The following is a 19,181-nucleotide window of genomic DNA, read 5'->3' as shown; positions in this document are numbered from 1 at the left end:
TGCCCGTCTGCCTTGCAGCACAGCAGCGATCAGCAGAGCGACGTAATGGCGCAAAGCGAGCGCGCAGGGGCGGGGCCACGGAGCGGGAGGCGCGCAGTTTGTTTTCGAGCGCACCCTTTACCTGCACTGTGAGCCTTTAAGAGTTTTGTTGAAAGTAACTAAAAAGCAGCGTGATAAGTAATTTATTACTCTACGCAGACAGTAATATTGTAGCATAATATATTACTTTAAAAATGAAGATAACTTGTAATATGTTATATATTACATTTTGAAAGTAACCTGCCCAACACTGTTGTCAACACAAAGCCTAATTAAGTATTATTATTATTTAGTATTATCGGATCAGATATCCAGCATCTATCTGATTATCAGCTGATGAAATAAATTAATTTTACAATGCACTGCTTCGGCTCTGATGCAGCATGCAGTTATCAAATAAATGTAGCAGAGTAAAAAGCACAGTATTTGCCTCCAAAATGTGGTGGAGCGGAAGTATAAAGTAGCAGAAAATGGATGGAAATGCTCAAGAAAAGTAGAAGTACTCGAGTAAATGTACTTAATTACATTTCATCACTTAATTTTGCAGTACATATTAAGGTAACATACATGACAGCAGTGTTTGTGAGATCATGGTGAACATGTTTTCACAGCAGCATTCACAGCAAAAGTCATACTTGAGTAAAAGTAAATATATAGTGTTGAAACATGACTGGTAAATTAAAAATCAATCATGGTGAACATGTTTTCATGTTTACATGAGTGCATAAATGTAGTGGAGTGGGAGTATAAAGTAGCAGAAAGTAGAAATACTCAAGTGACGCCTCAAAATTGTACAGTACAGTACAGTATTTGAGTAAATGTACTTCCATTCCATCACTGAAACATATGCTATACTTTTATTTTGATTCTTAATATGAACTGCAATATGTGGTGATAGAATGTAACTCAGTACATTTATGAGTACTGATTAAACAGTTGAGGTAGTTGTACTTTACCTAGTATTTACTAAGTCTTTCGGTCAATTTACTGCTATTTTATACTTCCGCTCTATCACATTTTGGAGGCAAATATTGTACTTTTTACTCTGCTATGTTTATTTGATAACCGCATGCTGCGTCAGAGCCACTGTTGGCAGAAAGAGCATTAGCAGTGGAAATTTATGACATTTCTGATTTTGTACTGCAAAACACACACACACACACTTTAGATGGAGTGAATTATTACATTGAATTTCATTTCAAAACGAGCCCCGTCCCTACAGGAGCCTGATTTTCAGCATGAGACTCTCAGAATGAATGTAATTATGAAAATGTCCTCTTTCACTTCAAGTCCGAGCCTGCCCATTCACACCGAATCACTGTACTGTAGCCCTGTCATTCATGCACACTGTAAATGAAAGGCGGTAACAAACTGTGGGAGCGGTAACGTGGGCTGTACTGACCTCAAGTGGCTCAAAAAGAAACAGCCTACAATGCAGCTAACAATGGGCCATTGTACAGAGGCTCTGTTTGGCATACAATGAAGTAAGCAGATGAAGCGGAGTGTTGAGAGCGAGACAATAAGCCCAGTGTTGTTGATATGCATATCTAAAAAGCCACTTTGTAGTCGGGTAAATGATGGAGTAGACCTACAAATTCACTCAAAGCTTCTTTTTTTTTTCCGTCTTTCACACAGAAACATTCCTAATTAGTTATGTATTTATTGATTCTCTCTCAGTATGGCCTCGTGATAAAGGGATTATTTTGGTGCAATAACACAAAAGCATTCCTTGATAAAGAGCGCTCACAATCTGCTGCAGAACCACGGATCTGGAGCAAATTCTGCACCTTGCTCAAGGGCACTAATGTAGAAAGGATGCTCGCTGTCAAGTGAACACTGAACCCAAGCTGTCCTGATTAACAGCAGTCCCTCTGATTCACCAGCTCTGCCGCCTGCATGCTTTTCATGTGCAGGTTTCATCAGGACACGCACCTTCTCGCTTTGATTCTATCGACCCGACAGAAAGAAAAAACACGATGGATGCTGGATCCCACTTAGCACGGTCCACCTGAGGACAATACTGTAAAATGTCAGTGCATGTCTCTCTGCAACACTATTAATTACACGCTTCTATATTTAGTTCTGTCCACAGGGTACGAGATTGTAATTAAAACAGCGTATCTGAACCTTGTTAATATGCAGACAGACGACCTGAGGGAACTCGGGTGCTGTATGATGAGTTCTGAGTCACAATAAGCTGCATATTAAGATTGTTATCACTAAATAAATTAGTTAGGGTCATGCAAATGATGCGAGTGTTGCTGGAAATCTGGCTTGAGAGGAATAAAAGAACACCGCTGTTTCATTATAATGAACACAATTAGAGGTTTTCCATATGAAGATAAATAGATGCCTGTAGGTAAAAAGAGCACGAGGAAAAACATGAAGATGGAGCTCCTTTTCTTAGATGTACTGGTAAAATATGCCAGTTCCATAACAATATACTTTAAGTATGCAGATATACTTTGTGGGAGGATTCATTGCATTTTCCTTATTTGCAACACCAATAACAGTAAAAAAATCCAACATATTTCCTTCCGGTTTTATCGTTCACTGAGCGGTAACACACCTGAAAACAGAGTTAGTAAAAAACAATGAATTTCAGTGACAAAGAAACATTCAGCTGAACAACAAACACTTGAAAATCAAGGTCAAAACCTCGAGTGTGTTTGGGCCCGTGCTGAAGATGGTGCTGCGTAGTCATTGGCCTATATTGTGGTGCTTCCCTTTGTATTCTTGAAAACACCTGGGAAAAAATGTGACCGGGTATAGATATCTCTTCAGTAGAAAGTTGATCCAATGACTGCAGTGTGGGAACACATTTTGCTGCTTAGTTTTAAAAAAAAATTTCAGTGCTGTGATTGAAACCACAAAAAATCCCACTTACCCTGACTGTAATTTGGTTGCAGCTGCAGGGTATCTTAAAAAATGGGAAAATTAAAGCAACACTAAACAAAACTATGACACCGACAAATGTATGTAGGGAAATAACAACACATTTTTTAATATTTGGGTGAACAGACTCATTAAACTGAGTGTTTTGCAACACTATATCATTCCTAACAGGTTCTAAATGTAAAAACTACAGCTTACTGTGCATGACAAAGACCATTTTAAAATGTTTATTTAAACCTTGGGTGCAGAATTAACCATCTCAATCTCGTCTTTGTTGGATAAATAAAACATTTGACAACGAACTTTACAAGACTGTCTTGTAATTAGCATAGATCCTTACTTCAGGATACATAAAATATTGCAAAAAATAACATTCACCACGTTTTCTGGGTAAACGATGCAAATTCTTTTTAGAGCCCGACCGATATAATGGTTGGCCGATATCAAAAGCCGATATTTGCCTATCACAGACATATCAGTCAGCGTATATGTAGTTGATATCGGCTGATATGAAAACTGAAAGTTTATTGTTAAGCAATAAAACATTCTGCCTCCATTAAATATCTTTGTCACAATAATGATTGATGACCACATTGGAGAGATCACTGCAAAAAATGTGTATATATCGAATGATTTATCAGTAACAGAATTTTTTACTCCTAATATCGGTATCGGCCCCAAAAGTTGCATATCGGCCGGGCTCTAATTCCTTTGGACAGATTTTGCTTCACTGCTTAATACGGCTGAGGAGCCCTCCCAATTATTTCAACAGTCTATTCAGAGATACAGTAAGCACAACTCACATTACAGGTCAGGTCATTACAGGTTCAAGTGAGCCCCACTGACATGTATCTTAATTCTCAACACAACAGCCTCCCAGCTCTTTTCAAACTTTCTCATTTTTCAGCATAGTGAGGATCCCTTCTCTCCTGGACGTGTACGGTGTGTGTTTCAGCTGAAGGAGGTTAGAAGGAAACAAGTTCCCACTGGGAGCGTACATATTCTCTCCCTTCTCCCCCATCAGGGAGCGCAGTGTCTTGTTTCTGGACAGAATCTTATCGTAAAACTCCACCCCTCCTCTGGCGTAATCACGGGACACTTTCGCTGCACGCTGGTCCGAGGTGAAGTCGATCCACTGACTGACAGCATCCGATGTGAGGAGGTAGGACACACCGCCGAGGCCCAGCGCCACAACGTTCGCAGCCCCGCGAAACAGTGCAGGTCCACCGTGGAGCCCCAACATCTGCTTCAGCACCACGCTGTACACCCAAACCCCACCCAGACAGAAAGGGGCAACAGCAGCAGTCAGAACAGGTCCTCCGGATTGCAAGCGGCCCACTTCTCGTGCGATGGCAAATTTCTGCGCCTCTTTGGAAAACACCAGTGCCTCCTTTAGAGCAGAGCCGGTATCACTGCTCCAGTCCACAGCTTTGCCGTTGATGAAAATGGTGCGGTTGGTGATTCCACTCGGGTCTTCGGCCGTGCTGTTAAAGTTTGCAGGGATGCCGATGTGGGCCCCTTTAGGAAGCCAAGGGACACCAGCACTAACAGGGTGGAAGCCAAAGGAGGCGAAGGCAGAGAAATTCTTGGGTGAGCTGATACCATAGTCCTTCAACACCTGCAAATGATGAGAAGAACAATGAAATTTGGATTTTATGTCACAGTTTTTAACTGCACAATGTGCTACTCTGGTATCGGTATCTCTGTTAACTGTAAATGTATTGTTTTGGGAATGGATCTATGTTTTGTGTGTTCTGTAATTTATCATTGTTTAATGCCCACATGCTGATGGAAAGTCGGGCAAAGTTTCATTGTCCACAAAACATTTCTGGAGTTTCACAGTAAGAAAGCGTTGCAGCATTCTCTTAAAAGTTTAACATTCCTGCAACAACAGAAGTTGCTGGGGACTTGTTTTAAAACAGAAAAAATAACCAAATAAAATGGCTCCATACAGCTTGTCTGGTGAAATCCAAGTCTCAGGAAGCTCAGAAATCCCAAATTGATTTTAAAGATGTTATATACATCCTTCCTTAAGATGAAATCTTCACTGTAGCTGCTAAGCTGAAAGTTTTAGCACACACCCCATCTGAGGCGGATGGAAGAGCTTGACTGCACTTTGAGGTGTAAATAACGTCTTTTGCATAACAATTTGGCATCTCAGGGTTTCTGGAGACTTGGATTATGCCTGACGAACTGTATGGAGCCATTTAATGTTTTTCTTTAGTTGTTTTTTTACATTTCAAAACAAGTCCCCATTTACTTCAGTTGTTTAGAAGAACGCTGCAACACTGTTTTGCTGTGAAGCTCCATAAATGTTTTGCGGACTATTAAACTTCACCCACCTTTCAACTGGCATGTAGCTCAGTAGATAATTACTGAATTTCCTTATTTTGGTGAACTGTTCTTTAAATATGTCTATATCTTTCTATTTACTATTCTTCTTACTCCAGATACTGTAAGGAGCTTGTGCATGCAAAAAATCCTGACATAACTGTTGCTCAAATGTAGCAAATATCGTGCCTGAGTGTTTTATCTCACATTCGCCATCCGCAAGTAATTGTACACATTTAATGTAGTTGACAAAAAATGCTATTAAAATCAACCTTGAGGTGAGCGAGGAAAGGAGAGAAGAAAACACTACCTGTTGGACAACATCCTCAAGCTTCTCCGACAGCGTGACCGGCTCTCCTTTGGACCAGGCCTGATAGAGCGGACGAAAGGACATGTCAGGCAAAACATGGTAGCACAAGTTGGCTGCAAAGACCCCGCCACAGCTCGCCACAAGCAGAGGAGTCCGGTACTTCTGAAGTAACACCGAGTACTTGAAGAAGTGGGAGGCCATGTCACGTTTTTTTGTCTAAGTGGTTTTGTGTCACTCGGGTGCTGCAGACTTCAGTAGGTGGCATCTGTGAAGGAAGGAGACAAGAGTGCATGAGTATGACAACATGTAGCAAAAGTAGCAGGAAACTGAAATACTCAAATATAAGAACCTCAAAGTTGTACCTAAGTACAGTACTTGAGTAAATGTACTTTGTTAGTACATTCCATCAAGTTTAAAGCACCCCCTTCAGCACAGACTATATTCAGTTAGCTTAGTTAACAAGGGTACAAGAGGGTCCCTGGTCATTATGTCTTACCAAAGAAGACATTAATACCAGCAGAACATTAGATGACGTAACTAAGTTATAGATAATAAAACATGTTTCACCATGAATGAGCAACAATTGAGGGTTATATTTGGGTAATGCTGAGTGATTTATCGTCATAATTGACCATTATTCGATGTTGGGCTGACTCCTGGGAGATGGCTTATAATCAACAGTGTGAAAGTGGGATGTCTGAGAACATAGCATCATGCTGATGCTTGAAAGTTGTGTCTGTTTGGTCAAAAATGCTAATATATCGCATATATCAGCACTGCCGAATTAAAGTTAGCCTGCAAGCACATGCTAATAGCTACCTCTAGGTATTTCACGTCGTTGAAATACTACAAAATGACGCTAATATATATATATATTTAAAGTATCGTTAATTAACTCTAGCGCTGCAAACAGACAAATTAAGCTTGTAGATAGTGTTTTTACTACGTTTTCTACATTGTACAGTGACCTTAGCTAACCGACAAATATGAAAATGCTCCTATAAGCGTGAGCTAATTAAATAGAGACACAACGAGGCCAAAAAAATCTGCGTTTACTGTCTTCAAGGCAAGCAAATATGTTTATAAACTCACATGTTCTCCTCATCTTCACAAGGGCAGCAGCAGAGTACAGTGCGGAGCTCTTACATGATGACAGAAAGTTCTGCCGTAAAGCGATGGCCGGCTTTGCGACAGTGTGTCGTAAACGAGGAGCACGACAGAAGCAGCGCTCACAAGTTTCCACCTTTTCTCTTTCTTTCTCTTTCTCTCTTTAAAGCCTTCAGTTTAATAGACAAGAAAAGGTGTAATACACTTATGAGTTATTGTTAAACCTTTACGCCTGAAATGTTTATATTTGTCTACATATATAATCTTTTTTATAGGCTATTTATTTTTTAAACCTTTTGTTCCTCATGTATGAAGGACAATAAGTATAAGTACAAATGCATAAATAAATAAATGAATACATGCAGAAATTATTGCGCACATAAATGAATGAATGAATAAATAATAAAATACATAAACTAAAATTAAATACATTTTGTGACTGAAAAAGGCTATTTTTGTGTCTTTTACATTTATTTGTTAATGCATTAACTATTTCTACTTATATTATTTTTTGTCATTCATACTCGTGTACATTTTCTAACCTCTATGTGCTTCCACTTGTTTTACCTGAACTCTTTTTATATGGTTCTCCCTCTCAAAAAGTTTGCATCATTCAGCCAAAATGTAAAACGAAACACGTGATGCAATAAAAAAAAGTTATACATAAAGCAGACTGTCAACTTATTAAAGCCAACTTGTTTAAATCTTTTTGAATTTAGGAAGTGTTCTGGGTTTCTCAAAAATAATAAAAAGTAATTTTACTTATGAGCATGGCCCTAATTTTTTTTTTTAAATAAACTACTTTCAGTATAATACATTTACTCCATGACCTGTTGCCATGATGATGTATCATCCTATTGAGATTGGAGTCATGCCCGTTATGTTATCCTCATTTCAATAAGATGCCCAAATGTTTTCAGTTGTTGTCTGAATTCTCAGATGATTTCCATAATAAATAGATTGAAGAAAGTTTGAGGTAGGATTCCTGGGATGTTAAGCACAATAACATGTTCGCTCAACTGTAAATTCGTCACACAGTCTGATGATGTCATACATTTCTCACTCTTTTTCAGGAGACAAAGTTTTATTTTTTTTTATATAATAAACTTCAAAAGGAAGAGTAGAACACAGAGAACAAAACATTTTTCTTTAACAGTAACATACATAGACGTATAAATGTGGAATTAGTTTCAATAGAAAATAAGGCAGCAACGGTGTGTCAGGGAAATAAAACAAAAACATACAGCACACAGAGCTTTAACCAAAGATTATTTCCTTATAGATTAAACTGTGATTATTTTCCACAATAATAATTTCATCTATCAAATGTAAAACAGAAAACTTAGCAGAATTTCCCCAAATGCCAAAGTGACATCAGATCGTCTCTTGAATCAAAAACATAAAAATAACAAATAATCATCATTTACAATCATGAACAACAAAGAAAAACAACAAGTCTTTACATTTAAGAAACTTGAACCAGCAACTTTTTCAACCGGACACTTTTCACTTAAAGAAACAGAGACGATCAATCGATTTGTCAAAACAAATCTATTAATCGCGAGAATGTGGTCACCGAGGTACGACCACCTCGACAGTACCTTAACAAATTGCAATTGGAAGAAATATATAAAATAAAGTGACAAAGTGGGCAACTATCTTGAAGTTTAAAGTAACACCCTGCTACGTTGTGGTAAAAGAACGAACCGGTAGAAAGAACCAGGAGCAGTAAGTAGACAGGATACTCTTACTAAAACTACTTTTTGGTATTTTACATTGCATAATACCTCTAAATATGCATCTATTATCAAACACTGCTTCAATCCAGGTCAACATTTCTTTGCAATTTCCCTGTTTTCATTCTGTTGAGTCCTGGTTGCAGATGCAGTGTTCACCAGATGAAAGGCACATGAATCAGTTTGAACGTCCTGCAGCCGCGTTAGCCGACGGTCACAGACAGTTTCAGAGGCAGGATCTTCAGTGGGACGTTGTTCCAGGTGTTGATGTATGGAAACAGCATGTTGGTGAATGTGTGCCTGAAGGTGTGCAGGACGGTGTCAGTGTCAGCATCCGAGAAGGCCAGCGTTCCGTTGTCCCAGTCCAGGTGCACTCTGACCCTCTGCATCTCGCCCTTCGGTGAGGGGACAGGCGTTTGGCGTGATGGGGAGAAGGCTGTGAATTTACCGTGACTGAACCTCAGCATCCACAACCCAGACGATATGTCTCCCTCCCTCTGGGCTTCCTGTGCCATCACACCCAGCGCCCATTCCTGATTGCCTCCGATCTCCACGTCCCAGCTGTGACTCCCTGAGCTGAAGCCCTTGGAGCCCAGGACGCTGCGGTGCTGGTTCATCCTCTCCGGCTGGCTGTGCATCAGAGCGGCGAGAGGCAGTTTTGGTCCACAGCTCAGGCTGGTCAAACCCTGGGACAGCTGGAGCTCTCGATGGGCTGTGTTGGGGTTCAGGATCACAGGGGTGCACGACACTTTCTCCTTCATGTTGCACCACACGTTGTAGCTCATGTTCCCCAGATGTTTGGCAACATCCATCAGGGCTCTTGTCACCTGCTTCGGGTCATCCGGCAGGGGGCGCTGAACTTCTCTCGTCAAGGCATCGGCTTTCAGCAGGAAGGTCGTGTCTTCAGCCTGCATCCCTTCCTCTATGCTCTTGATGGTACTTTCCATGAGGTGTATCCTCAAGCTCCAAACGTCAAACCTGCTCTTCATCATGTTTGCTTTGTTCTGCTCTTCCCGCCTCAACGCCGCGATCCTGGACCTCTCCTCCCGCAGCAGGAAGTCGTGGAGCACCCTGAACTCCTCGGTGATCTTCTCCTCTGTGTCCCGAACTTGAGCCTTCATTTCTTCGGCCGTTTTTTCAAGGTTCACTTTCATCTCGGTGAAGAGTTTCACTTTCTCTCGCAGAGGCTTCAGGCCCTCCACGAGCTCGTTCCTGCACAGCTCGGCAGCCTCGTTCACCGGCGTACACGCGTGGTGTCGGTGCTGATGCGAGTCCCGACACACGACGCAGATGGGGGTCCGGTCGTCCAGGCAGTACAGCTTCAGCCTCTCGAAGTGCAGGCTGCAGACGAGCCCGGACTCCACCTCCAGGAGAAAGGCCTCGCACAGGTTCTTAAGCACCAGGTTGCGAGGTGGTCTTCTGGTCGGAGACACCGTCTTACAGATGGGACACTCCCGGACTCGCTTCGTCCCCCACCATGCCTGGACACAGGCGCTACAGAAGCTGTGGCTACAGGGGAGGAGGACAGGATCTTTAAAAGTATCCTGGCAGACAGGACAGGAGAGCTCCCCTGTCGGGACGGACCACATCTCTGTTTACTTTCGTTTCTTCCGCTTCTTCAGGACTTTTAATCTCTTGACGGGCCAGTGTGTAGCGCCCTCCTTCTGGCGGCGGCGGAACAAATTCAATAGTGTATTTTCAACTGTGAAGGTCTCTAATACATTAACAACCATTATTATAAAAACAATTTTTTTTTTTTTAAATGTAACTAGTATTCTATACGTGAATGATATAAATAGGTTAAAGAAACACGTTTTCCAGCGGAAATTCGTCACTAGTAACGCCGATATCCCAGACTCCCTTACAAAAAGCTTGAATTTAAGAGTTTTTCGCATCATGAGGAGAAACTGAACAAAATTTGTACATGAACACAGCAAATTTTGGATATTTCATGTCTTCTTGTAAATTCGGCATCAAATACAATACATTAGGATGTTTCTTTCGTTGTACAAGCAACAACCATTATTTTAATCAGAAATTTTTTTTTTTTAAAATGTGATTAGTATTTTATACATTAATGATATTAATAGGTTAAAAGAAACACGTTTTCCAGCAGAACTAAGTCAGTAGTGATGACCAGTTGGGTCAATGACCCACAAGTGGCCCTAACGACTTTGAAACTCAGAGCTCACACGTGTCCTGAATGACTCTGTAAGGACACTCCTACACAGGGTTTGAAAGCCTGCAACTCCCCTCCAATTAGATGGATCTGAAGAAGCCTCTTGGATGAGAGGTGAAACATCTTGAGGAAACTGAAACACGTCCAGTTGCCTACGATACAGCACTTAGGATTTAGGCAATAAACAACTACACTGTCGTTGCATCACTTTAACTTCAGCACCACTAAAAATCTTCCTGCGCTGTTTAGTATACACACTTTACTATAAATGATCAATCTACAAGTTGGAGTTAGAGAGTTTTCTAACCAATCAAGTCACCATCCCAAAATGTTTGATGAATATAGTGAAGAATAGAGAATAAACATGTTATCTGGAAGGAACCTGATGTGAAGCACCCTCAATGATGCCTGCTACTGTATTATTATTGTAAAAACCCTTTTAAATGAATATCAGGTTTGTTTCACTTCAAGGACAGGAAGAAGATCTTGCTGCAACTATTTTAAAGCCTTGTTCAGTCATGCATGTAGCCAGCTTGAACTTTCACTCATTACCGTCCCATTTTCTTTCCATCCAACGCGAACCATCTATGACAGCAAGAAAGCAGTCTGCTCATATAAGACGGCACAAAACTGGGTGATGGCACACTCTCATTTTCAAGCATGAGATGTGTCAAAACACTTTTTCTCAAGTCTCAGTTGAACAAGGGTGAACTCTGACCTGTGAGGCAGCTGGAACCAGCCAGAGCTGGCATTAAACAGGAAACACATTCTTGACTGTCAGTCAAAACGGGATTCAGTTGAAATGAATGAGGGAGTGAATATGTGCTTTTATCAGGAGATCCAGGATGGAGAGTTGGGATCAGTCTTCCCTCTGTTGTTCCTGGACAAAGAACTGAACTTAGAAAATTGTAAAAACCTTATTGAATATTGCACTTTATTGCAATTTTATGTAGGAAAGTTAAAGTTAAGAATAATATTTGAATATACTGTTTCACTACAACCTTGAAAATATTCTCATGCATTGGTAAATTTTATGGCAAATGCTGAAATTCAGATTTTTAAAATTACTTAATTTCTCTTTATTTACTTATTTACTCACTTATTTTTTTTATAATTTATTTATTTTTACATGGTAGACACCCAGCCATCCAGGCTATGGCTTTGTCTACTTTGGATTTTTGTCTGTCAAAAATCTGAGTTTATTGGTAGAAAACATGAAGAAGGTTACTGCAGTGGACAAAAAGAGGTCACTAGAGGTCAATTTAGACAAACGTTATCATTGTTTATTATATCTATGTCCTGTAAATGATATGTTATTGTCAGAGAAACCATTAAAGCAGAGCAGTAATTATGTATTAAAAAGAATCAGTCAGCGTGGAAATCAGTGGAAAACAAATAGAAATCAGAATAATTAGAGCAGAAAAATGAGGAACCAAAAAGGTAGAGCTCACCAGAATAAAAATAAAACCGATCTCCCACACATGAGCTGCTGCTGCTGCAGTCTGTGGGTGTGATGATAGATAGGGAACGCTTCCATACAGCTCTACTGGTATTTTCCATTCTTTCAAGAGACCCTGGCCACTGAAATGACTGTGCTGTTGCTCATGCATATGTTCCATGTTCCACTTTTCTCTAGATTGAGTCAAACATGCACGAGATCCCGTGCAGATTAGAAAAAGGGGAAGGAGTGAAGGAGTGTGTTTGCTGTTGCTGCTGATCTGTAGCGATGCCTTCATCTGAAAAGCTCTGAGCTGAGACTACATGCCCGTGAGCTGTTGTTAAATTTTAATGGTGCGGTTGAGTTTCGGGACTAATGCACGGGATGCAAATGAAAGCTGGATTCAGGTACACAACAGCTGATTTCCATCCAGTTTCTGGTTGTGGTGTCATGGTGGAGGAGGAAGTGAAAGTTGTGCAGTTGCTTAAGACAAAAGTGAGAAAACGCTCTGTGCTTCAGACTTACTGCATGATCCCGTGATGACTTTTAATTACAGTGTTTCAGGTCAGAATGTGCAACTGCTGAAACTAACATGACAGATATTTTGTAATCAGGTGGTTTCCATTAACATGGAACCTTTTTTTATTCTGATGCCAAATTAATAAGGTGTTGAGATGGAAGTGTAGTTGGGTGGAGCAGCCTTTTATATAAAATAATGAGGAACAGTTTACTCAAAAAAAGGCGTTATCCACTCACACCCATGCCGATGGAAAGTCAGGTGAAGTTTCGTAGTCCACAAAACATTTCTGGAGCTTCACAGCAAAACAGTGTTGCATCATTTTCCTAAACAACTAAAGTATATGGGGAGAAAAAAAACATAAAATGTGAAATATTAATTTAGGTGGGACTGTGGGATGTAATGTGTACAAAAACCAAAGCATGAAGTGATACAGTATGTAGATTAACAACATTTATTTCAACGTCAGAGTATTTGCCTATGGTCTGTTATATTTTGCACTGATAGCAGGGCAGCCTACTGGTTTTGTTTACTGTTGCTTGGCAACATGTGAAATTTTCAAGAAATAAGGTGACGTAGGCGAGCTGCAACTTTATGTCTTCATTCAATGCTGCAATAAATTCCCTAATAATGTTGCAGCAATGTCAAACCTCGAGTTATGGCGTCTGCTACTTGCTAAACATCTGCACGTTTGTCTATTGCTGATAACTGTAACTGTAACAGCACCATCGTATCCAGGGCCAGTGGCTAGACCAGCTGGTTTTGGTTTAGAGGTGCAGGAGGGTGGAGGGGGCATCCGGGTTTTCCGTAGACGGCTCTTTTCTGACTGCCGTTATCTGTTCCTCTTTCTTGATGCATGGCCTCTTAAAATTTGTCCTGAGAGCTTTGATCTGACTTCTTTGCCGTGATGATCTATCACCGATGGCCATTTGAATAGCATGAAGGCAGCACTCATTAAAACTTTGAACTGATTTTTTCAGTTGTTATTTTGCATAACAAAAAAGTCCCCATCTACTTCAGGTGTAGATGGGGACTTCATTAGGACAATGATCTAACGCTTTTTTGCTGTGAAGCTCCAGACATGTTTTGTGGACTTTCCATCAGCATGTAGGTGAGTAGATGATGACTGAATTTTCATTTTTGGCTGAACTGTTCCTTTAACTTCAGTTCAAGTCTAATCTTGTGCTACTTCACCTCAGCCGGTTCACTCACAGGAAGTTTTATATCCACTGCTTTTCATTTAATAACACAGACTGCTGAAGTAATCACATACCTTTAATAACTGTTGACTGCGACAATAAATCTGAGTATTAAAACTTTTATTAACACATTCCTCAGATCTCTCTTTCACTATATCTGCAGGGAAGACGACTGGGGATAACACTCCCCTATAGGAATCAGGCATTTTGCAGACGTTTGCAATCGAATAATAGGGGCCATCATGCTATTTACTTTATGTTCTCGACAGCACATGTTATCCTCACAAACCTTTATCACCGTCTGCTCATTGAGCCCAGCTGACCAATATCTGGCTTGCAGTATTTTTTCCAAATCTCTTCGTTAAAATATGAAAACACAATTTGACATGCATTTTCATTTTTTATTTATACTTTCATCACATACAAAAATGAATCAGACCAAAATGGAAAAAAGAGACCATTGGAGAAATTTGCAAATAAAAGACACACAGAGGGGAAAGATTATTATATAATCTACCCCTGTGGAGTGATAATTTACATTTAATATAACCTGGTTCATGTAGAGAAATAATGTTTACAGTATGTAGGACAGTATCACGTCGTCAGTGCAGCGCCGATTAATCTGGTCGGACTGAAAAATTCATCACTTTGCAGCGTATGTGTGTGCACGCATGTGTGTGTGCATATGTATTGTGATCAAGACAGATGGTCTGACCGAAAGAAACAGCTCACTACTGTCTCCATGGAAACAGGCAGGAGGCGATGGAAGTGTGTGTCTTTGTATGTGTGTGTGTGTGTCTGAAGGGGAAAGAGACAGAGAGGATCCCCTTATCCTTTTCTATTCTATTCTATTCTGAGCTATAAACCTCAAAAAGTGCACAGATATAAGGGAGGATGTTGATTTTCTGTGTTCATGACATTTTAAAGGAGATTTATTATGCTTCTTCATTTTTTCTCTTTTCCTTCAGTGTGTTATAAACTGTAGGTTCTTGTGCATGTGAAAGAACCTGAAAGTTAAAAAGCCCAAAGTCCACGCCAACGGGAGCTCTTCTCTCCCACAGAAAACAGTACACCTAAAATGCCTCGCCAGTAGTCCCGCCTTTAATCCTGTGACTTTATGACATCACTCTACATCACAGAGTCACACATAAGCATAATTTATGCCTATACTCACGGTAGAAGTGGAGCTAACTGGAAGCTGAAAATCTGACAGAGCTGACTGGAGACACAGTGAGTGGTGCTGGCTCAGACGTGTGTGAGCAGACCAATCAGAGCAGACTTGGGTTCTTAAAGAGACAGAGCTTTTTCAGACAGAAGTGCTGCTGTATGAGAAAACTGATGTGTTTTTTGAGCATTAAAGCATGCAAACCTATTCTAGTAGTAACCCAAAATACAATTATGAACCTGAAAATGAGCATAATACGCCTCCTTTAAAAGATGATTTTGGATCAGTGACATCTTGCTCGTGCACTCCTTGGTCCTTGGCATTTTAAACCGGCCTGAAGAGATTATATTGAACTTGGTTTGCAGCAACACAACCATCTGAACCTTTCATTTTATGTCGTAAATCAAAACTGAATTGAGAAAGGCTGCATTCTTTCCGATCTTGTAGGATCGGAGATTCATCAGCACACTCGTTCAAGGAGCAAAGGAGTCCTATTTGCAGAGGTCAAGGAGGCTATTTGCTGGACATTGTGTCTTACACATGGGTGCATGTGCACATCTGCATTCTGGGTGTCAGTACATCAATACTGACACACAGATGTCACTGGTGCTTATTGAGCCATGACACTGAATGCCAATTGCGCTTTTCAACGTGGACCTGATGGACTCTGTACCCTTTTGATGTACCGTAAGAGAAAATCAACATCGATTTGTCCAGACAGAAATTTTGAACATGTGATGTGGTTTAGTATAATTGTTCCCATAGACATTGGTCTTCCTGTGCTTGTAGGTGCAGGGCTGCCATCAGAAACTGAGCTCCCAGCAGCAGCATCTGAAGAAAAATGAGGAGACACGAAGCAATCAATTCTCAAATTAAGATCCCATCAACTTGCCTCTCAATGAAGGAATAAATCAGTAACCCGGTCAATCAGTTCACCACCTCTTGATTGCTTCCTACAAGTCGTCCAAAGCCAGAATCAATAGATCCTCCTGTCGAACACAGCAAGTGTTTGACTCCCCGATGAACTTACAGGAAAAACTAAAAGAGAATTCACATTAAAAGACATACTGTAAACATCCTGTTTGAGCCTAAAAAATGGCAAATTGAAGTCTGATGATGCTTTGATTTAAATAAACTGGACAGATCAATCCCTTTTTCAAGTTGTCAAAAAACAAACGTCTCTTGAGATCGTCCTCCTCCTCACCCCGTCTACGTAGCCTCTTCTCCAACAAAAGAAGCTGTGGTTCTTGAACCGGTTCCATTCAAGATTCTTGGAGCCCGTGGTGCTATCTCGCAAACGAGCCTCTCCACAATTTTTGAGTGGAACCAATCTTAAACAACTAGGCATCATCAACTGAGGGCGCTGCACAAAGCACAATGACCTGTAGAATATGACTCGCCCACTATGGTTCCCACTTATGTAATTAACATTATTATTTACCCCAAAAGTCGCCAGGGTGGCTGTAGACCTAGTTCGGCTACCAGACACCAGTAACCAATAATGTTTTAGAAGTTTATAAAAACTGATTACCAAAATATGATGCAGTTGGAAATCATCATTGAGCGCTACTGTACTTTAAATGCAAGAAGAATTAGTACAAATGTGCGTCTTTCCCCTCACCTTTAACACCATTTTTGTGGATCAAAGGTTCCTCTGTTTGGAGCCCTATTTCTGTGTACTTCAAACTGAGCAGGTCTAGGCTTTACCCCTTGATTCATTTATTTACACACACCCAACATTACCCCCATGAGCAACGACTTGGCAACAGTGGTGAGAAAAAACTGCCTTTTAACTGGGAGAAGCCTAACTGTAATTTGAAATATTTGTATTCATGTGTTGAAGTGTTTTCTCCATTTACTGGAATCAGAAATCAGAGCTGCTGTGTGGCACTATCAGTTGGAAAATACTGTACTGTATTCCTGAATTTGACATCTTTGTATATTCTTTCTTACTTTAATAATAATACATTTTTTAATGCAGACAATCAGAAGATATGTGCTCTTTGTGTCTCTAAGTCCACATACTTTTAAATAGAGACTTTCCTGGAAATCCTGACATAAACAGAGAAAGAGCTCACCCATCACCTACCTAATGTCTGGATTATTTAGAAGTAAAACTCATATCAAGCTCTCTCGTTCTCATTTCTATTGAATTATTTACATCTTATCTCCTTCTCTCTCTCACACACACTCAAATACTCTCACACACACACACACACATCTCTAACGGTTACTGGTAATGGACTGCTACGTCGTAAACTGTCTTGCCAGTAATGTGGAGAACGTCTGGGTTTCGACTCTCTGTGCATATACTTGCATTGTGTGCACTTATTAAGTACACTATCAAATCGCTCTTTAAATAATATACCGGTAAAGACACATCTCATTAGATAGCAGCATGTTGCACCCTGTCCTCTGTGGCTTCAAGTTGATATTCTGAATAAACTCATCTGCTCGCAAACAAACTCAGGATTACCAGAGTTTCGAGGAATCTAAAGTAAAAAATAACTTTCCCTTGTTTCATAACCTCTGATATTGTTTACACGAGTTACTGACCTGTTACTGAGTGCGTTATGAAATGAGGAATGTGATTGTGTAAAAGTGATTCGTAATCAGTTTTATAATCTGTAAAACAAAGAATCTATGCTGGTATTTCTTCTGCACACATCTGCTGGTCAACAGTCAGGCTCATGCATATTTACTGTTTTAGCCTACAGCATCATCTGTCCTGATCTATTCTCAATATCTCAAAGCCCCTCTCTCAATCTCTTTACCCTTTGCTCTCAATCATTTTGTACTGCCACACACACACACACACAGACACACACACACACACACGCACACACACACACACACACACACACACACACACACACACACACACACACACACACACACACACACACCTCCTTCTCTTCTCTTGATGATCAGATCCTTATCTGCCTCTTTGACCTCCAGCTAAAATGAACCAAGGCTGCCGTGTCACATCCTTTTTTCTTGAGTGTGTTCACCGAGGAGGAGAGAGCACACGATTGTAAATGAACACACTTTGTGTTTAATGGTGGCTTGGTTTTCACGTGAGGAGTCATTTTTTGCGTCAAATGCCAGAAAACCACATGTGCAGGAGTCACATGTTTGTTTTTTTTCACATTTGAAATGTCAGAACATTAGCATCAGAAAAAATTCAGATTTTGTCTTATCTCTTAAAAAAGACTCTTGAACTCTTCTCATGACAAGATTTGTATCTCAGGATTAAGAGAAATCTCATAATTACAAGGAAAGCAAATCATAGCTATAAGATTGTGTAATTATGATAAGTCATAATTATCAAATCAAATCAAAATCAAATTTTATTTGTATAGCCCAAATTCACAAATCACAGTTTGCCTCAGAGGGCTTTACAATCTGTACAGAGACGACACCCTCTGTCCTTCGACCCTCGATTCGAGTGAGGAAAAACTTGCCCCCCCCCCAAAAAAAAGGCCCTTTTAACAGGGAAAAAAAATGCGGAAGAAACCTCAGGGAGAGCCACAGAGGAGGGATCCCTCTCCCAGGACGGACAGACGTGCAATAGATGTCGCATGTACAGAGCAGATCAACGAGATCACAATGTATACAATTATAAGCGATGGTTGACAGGAGTGAAAGTACACAAAGATGTATTACAGCAATAATGATGAAATGCACATGGAAATGTGATTACTAGTGATAACAGTAGTAGTGATCAATGGCAAGGATGGTATGTAGCAATGCAGTACGATAATAGTAGTGTAACGTATGTAACAGAGATGTGACTAATATTAGCGACAGTAGTGGTGGGTGTCAGGCAGGGTCATGGCAGTAGGTGCATCCACGATCAGGCAGGGCCATAGCAGTTGGCGCGTCCACGATCAGGCAGGGCCTGATTATGTCATACAGATTTCGTAATTATGAGATACAAAAATATGCACACCATGTGAAAAGGTCTGCACTTTATATCTTTCATTTATTTCTTACTCTATAAAGTGCCTCTGTAAAAGTCAATTCTGCCTATTATGTTAATAGTATTAATGTATTAAACTTACTTAAAAGTAACCAGTAAATAATGTTGTCAAATAAATGTAGCTGAGGTCAAAGTGCAACACCGACTTCCAACATGTAATGGAGTAGAAGCTTAAGGTAGGATAAGATGGATATAGCCTACTCAAGTACAAGTAGAGTACCTCAAAATTGTACTTAAGTAGACTGCAGTTTACATAAGCCAGTGATGGAATGTAACTCAAAAT

At 40.3% G+C, this 19,181-nt stretch overlaps 2 protein-coding genes across 2 annotated transcripts; both read right to left on the bottom strand.

Annotated features, from left to right (window-relative positions):
- Positions 1-3,017: 3,017 nt before the first annotated feature.
- On the bottom strand, positions 3,018-6,751 carry tmem177 (transmembrane protein 177). Its single transcript, XM_084362293.1, has 3 exons — positions 6,668-6,751; positions 5,576-5,840; positions 3,018-4,552 (listed from the first exon to the last, which is right to left on the bottom strand). Exons 2-3 carry the CDS (start codon positions 5,774-5,776, stop codon positions 3,821-3,823), a joined length of 933 nt encoding a protein of 310 aa, XP_084218419.1. The 5' UTR covers positions 5,777-5,840; positions 6,668-6,751; the 3' UTR covers positions 3,018-3,820.
- Positions 6,752-7,753: 1,002 nt separating this feature from the next.
- LOC311263064 (nuclear factor 7, ovary-like) lies at positions 7,754-10,061 on the bottom strand. Its single transcript, XM_084362926.1, has one exon. The coding sequence runs from the start codon at positions 10,005-10,007 to the stop codon at positions 8,622-8,624; it is 1,386 nt and encodes a 461-aa protein (XP_084219052.1). The 5' UTR covers positions 10,008-10,061; the 3' UTR covers positions 7,754-8,621.
- Positions 10,062-19,181: the final 9,120 nt, after the last annotated feature.

The sequence above is a fragment of the Pagrus pagrus genome (genome assembly GCF_965226575.1).
Source record: "Pagrus pagrus genome assembly, chromosome: 9".
NCBI lineage: Eukaryota > Metazoa > Chordata > Actinopteri > Spariformes > Sparidae > Pagrus > Pagrus pagrus.
Note: the sequence above shows the minus strand (reverse complement) of the source record. Positions and strands in the feature narration are given on the sequence as shown.

Coding starts and splice junctions, on each gene's coding strand:
- tmem177 (XM_084362293.1), bottom strand. CDS start 5,776: ATGGCCTCCCACTTCTTCAAGTACTCGGTGTTACTTCAGAAGTACCGG. Junction 4,553..5,575: donor TTGAGGATGTTGTCCAACAG/GTAGTGTTTTCT, acceptor CATCATTTGCAG/GTGTTGAAGGACTATGGTAT.
- LOC311263064 (XM_084362926.1), bottom strand. CDS start 10,007: ATGTGGTCCGTCCCGACAGGGGAGCTCTCCTGTCCTGTCTGCCAGGAT.